Source organism: Ophidiomyces ophidiicola, assembly GCF_022830035.1.
Source record: "Ophidiomyces ophidiicola strain CBS 122913 chromosome Unknown scaffold_103, whole genome shotgun sequence".
In the NCBI taxonomy this organism is placed as follows: Eukaryota; Fungi; Ascomycota; class Eurotiomycetes; order Onygenales; family Onygenaceae; genus Ophidiomyces; species Ophidiomyces ophidiicola.
The window spans coordinates 1-4,373 of record NW_026054743.1 but is presented as its reverse complement, the minus strand read 5'-3'; the positions used below and the strand labels follow the sequence as shown (position 1 = coordinate 4,373).

Below are 4,373 nucleotides of genomic sequence, written 5' to 3'. Positions count from 1 at the left end.
CCGCGCCGCCAGCACCGCCACCCCGCCCGCCGCCGACCTGCCCGCTCCACCTCCCTCCTCCTCCGCCTCCTCCGCCGCCGCCCGCCAGCCCTCCACGCCCGGCATGGACACGCTCGCCGACCTGGCCGCCCTGCAGCCGCACCAACCCCAACCCCAGCCCCCATCCCAGTCCCAGTCCCAGCGACCCGCCCCCCGCCTGCGCAGCTCCGACGCCTACGAGAGCCAGCTGTCGCCCTCGACGCTGTACCCCAGCGTGCCGCCCGTCGCCCACTCCACGCCCACGCCGCGCCCCTACGAGCGAGCCCTGTCCGACGCCGCCACCACCGCCGACTTCCCCCGCCGCGACTACGCCCACACCAGCCTGCCGCCCGCCGCCCAGCGCCAGGCCACCGCCCTCTGCGCCGACATCCTGCGCTGCCCGCACGCCTACGACCCGCGCGTGCGCTTCATCCGTCTGCTGCACCGCGGCTTCGTCGACCACCTCTACCCGCCTGCCGCGCCCGCCGCCCGTGGCGAGCCGCACCGCTACGACCTGCTCGCCGACCTGCGCGCCGCCCGCGAGGACCTCGACCGTCTGTTCGCGCTGGGTGAGGATCTGTGGGTGGAGTGGATTCAGGACGAGAGCGTGCTGGCCCGCTCCGTCGACGAGCGCATCGCCGTGCTCGAGCTGTGCCAGCGCTCCGTCGAGGAGGAATACGCCAGCACGCGCCTGTGGGTCATCTACGGCGACTGGATGCTGTATCTCTACGAGGCCGCTGCCGACGCCGCCGCCGCGGCCGCTGCCACGCCCACCCCGGCGGCTCCCCGCCCGCACTGGTCCGACGACGACAAGCTCGTTGGTCGCGAGGTCTTCAGCTGGCAGTCCGTCATGGACGTCTGGCGCAAGGCCGCCGACGCCACCAAGTGGCGCCTCAACGACAGCCACGCCGTCTGGAACCGCTACGCCGAACTGGCCCTGCGTGAGCTCGCCCGCGCGCCCGCCCCGGACAAGGCCGCCCACCTGCGCGCCCTCTTCGAAGCCCGCCTGCAGCTGCCGCACATGGCCTGGGACCAGACCTTCCAGCTCTTCTCGACCTTCGTGTCCTCCTACTACAACGCCAGCTACGAGGACATCATGGTCGCCGCCAACGCCAAAGCCGCCGACCTCAAGGCCCTCTGCGACGCCCGCGAACCCCACGAGCACGCCCTGCAGCGCGCCTACGAATCCGGCGACACCGCCGCCGAATGGGCCGCCTTCGCGCAGTACATCGACTTCGAATGCTCCTCGCACAAGTACAAGAAGCCGCGCTTTGGCTACCACCTCGCCATCGCGCTCTTCCAGCGCGCCCTCCTCCGCTTCCCCACCGACGCCAGCCTCTGGGACGACTACATCATGTACCTCGTCCACGAAGCCATGCAGAGCCGCACCAGCGACCCCGTCATCCCCGTCGTCGAGCGCGCCACCCGCCACTGTCCCTGGTCCGGCTCGCTCTGGTCGCAGCTCCTGCTCTCCGCCGAGCGCGCCGGCTTCTCCTTCCAGCACATCTCCGACCTCAAACACAAAGCCACGCGGACCGGCCTGCTCGACGCCGCCGGCGTCGACGAGGTCCTCAAGGTCCACACCACCTGGTGCAGCTACCTTCGCCGCCTGCCCTTCCAATCCGACTCCACCGACGAAGACCTCGATGTCGCCGAGGTGGGCATGCGCTCCGCCATCGAGAGCGTCCAGGCCATCGGCGACAAGGGCGACGCTACCGTGCCCAACGACCCGCTCTTCCGCCTCGAGCGCATCTACATCCGCTACCTGAGTGAGAGCGGCAGCTGGGACAGCGCCCGTGAGACCTTCAAGGGCCTCATTGGCCGCCATGGCCACAACTACGACTTCTGGCTGATGTTCTACGCCTGGGAGCTCCTCTGCTGGAGCAAATTCACCCAGGGCGACGAGCCGAGAAAGGCGCCCAGCCCGCACTACGCCACCGCCGTCCTGAAACAGGCCCTTCGCAGAGACGATCTGGACTGGCCGGAGAAGATCATGGACACGTATATCGCCCATTGCGAGCAGTATGAAGACGCCGAAGAGCTGCAATTGGCCATTGTCGAAATCCGCCGCTTCACCAAACGCGTGGCCAAACGCCGCGAAAAAGAAGCCCTTGAACGTGCCGCCCAGCAGCAAACCGCCGCCGCCGCCGCCGAAGCGCCCGAGCCGCCCGCAGCGGCGAGCGCAGACGAGACTTCGCATGCTGGGAAACGCAAGCGGGACTCTGCCGATGTCAATGGCCAGGCGAGCAAGAAGCCCAAGCCTGAGCTGAGCGAGGCCTTGGCCCAGCCGTCGGCGCAGTCTGGCTCCAAGCGGGATCGGGAAAATTCGAGCATATTGGTCAAGAATTTGCCGAAGAACATCCAACCAGTCAGAGTTCGGCAGTTTTTCCGAGACGTGTGTACCCCCCGTGGCTCTATGTAAGACCTCTTTCGTGCGTGAAACTAACGAATACCTTTGTAGTGCGGCAAGATCAATTCTCTCAATCTACTTCCTGCGGACGACGACTCGGTTTCTGCCATTATCGAGTTTGATTCCAAAGAGGATGCCGAAGCTGCCCAAACGCGCGATCAGAAGTCGCTGGAAGGGAATACCGTCAGTGTCCAGCTCGAGACTCAAGCCACTATATTTGTCACGAATTTCCCCCCCGAGGCTGATGAGTCCTATATACGCGATCTCTTTAATTCCGTAAGTTGTTTAACTCGTACCCTTTTTTCATCGCCCTTTTAACAGACCCGTAGTACGGAGAGATTGTGGAAGTACGATTCCCATCCCTCAAATACAACACCCATCGCCGATTCTGCTATGTACAATTTACGTCCGCAGTCGATGCCCACACCGCAATTGAACTAGACCAGAAGCGTGTCGGCGAATCGCTAAAACTCGTGGTCAAGATATCCGATCCATCACGACGCCAGGCCCGCTCCGGCGCCTTCGAGGAAGGACGAGAGATACATATCTCGAATCTCGATTGGAAGGCTACCGAAGATGACTTGGTTGAGCTTTTCACGGCGTTTGGGAAAGTAGAAGTTGCGCGGATTCCGAAGAAAGCCGATGGTGGCAGCAAGGGTTTCGCATTTGTGGTTTTTACCACGGCAGTAAGCTTCTCCACATCGAGCACTCAGACCTGGTTTTCTAGGCTAACTTGAACGACAGGAGGCAGCAAATGCGGCATTGGCAATGAACCAGAAAGAGTTTCGCTCTCGCCCTCTTCATGTCAAACTATCTACACCCACCGGCGCTAAGCGGCAAGCTGCGACTATCATTTCACGCATCGGACACTCCAAGTCGCCCTCCATGGAGCCGAACGGTGCGTCGCCATCCGTATCGATGGACGGAAGTGACGTTCCCGTTGGCGATAGAGCCTCTCGTACACTAGGCCTCATGAATGTTCCAGATACGGTTAACGACACCCGCATCCGCAAGCTCGTTGAACCCTATGGAACCCTGGTGAAGATAGTTCTTCGCCCCGATCATCAAGGAGCTATCGTTGAGTATCTAGATGTCAGTGATGCGGGCAAGGCCGCTCTTGGTCTAGACGGGCAGGAAATTGTACCAGGCCGGGCGATTCAAGTCGGATCCGTTCCCGACATGCTCAAGCAGTCTGCCGAGCATAAGGTGGATCGTATTCTGGTTGGAAAGCAGAAGCAGAAACAGACCCCCGCCCTCATGGCCCAGCCCTCGGCGCCTATCTCCCGGCCGGGGCAACAGGGTCGCGGGGCCCGGAGAGGAGGCTTAGGCACGAAGAGAGGCCCTTTTGCAGGGACTACTGGCGGAAAGACGGCTGACAATGTCGCGCAAAACGACCCGCAGCACAAGGCCCCGAAAGCGAAAAGCAACGACGATTTTCGGGCCCTGCTCGCCCAATCCAAAAGCAAACCCAAGGATGGCTGACGAAAGCGGAAAAGCTCGAAATGGACATGGGTTGCAAAAAAGAAAGAAAGAAACGAAGAGAAAGAGAAAGAGAGGCGAAATAATGGGAAAAAAAATAATTGCTAATGAACGGCTGGTTGGCCGCTCCCGGAGGGAAGGAGGTGCATGGGCCTGTCTCACCTCGGCCAGCGCGCTACAGGGGAAATCAACAACTGGAGCGTGATGACAGGGTGGATTGGGACGACTATGAGTGAATCTGTTTTCCTGCTGATACGTTTTCTTTGATGCCTCCTTTTTCGCCTCTTGCTACTATCATACAAACTTTAATCCCGCAAAGCTCCCCCCCCCCCCCCCCCCCATCTGAATACATGCAATTTCACAAGACATCGTTCTCATCCCCCCACCTGCTTGCTCCTCTCCACTCCTTTACCCCCCCTCCTTTTCTCCACTCTCTATCCCGTACCACTTTCCCACACTCTGTTAT

The 4,373-nt window shown here is 61.6% G+C and overlaps 1 protein-coding gene across 1 annotated transcript; it reads left to right on the top strand.

Annotated features, from left to right (window-relative positions):
- Positions 1-103: 103 nt before the first annotated feature.
- PRP24 (Splicing factor) lies at positions 104-3,910 on the top strand (the record flags this gene model as incomplete). The annotated part of the gene is made up of 4 exons (XM_049255946.1): positions 104-2,413; positions 2,480-2,704; positions 2,758-3,114; positions 3,173-3,910. 4 exons carry the CDS (start codon positions 104-106, stop codon positions 3,908-3,910), a joined length of 3,630 nt encoding a protein of 1,209 aa, XP_049105079.1.
- Positions 3,911-4,373: the final 463 nt, after the last annotated feature.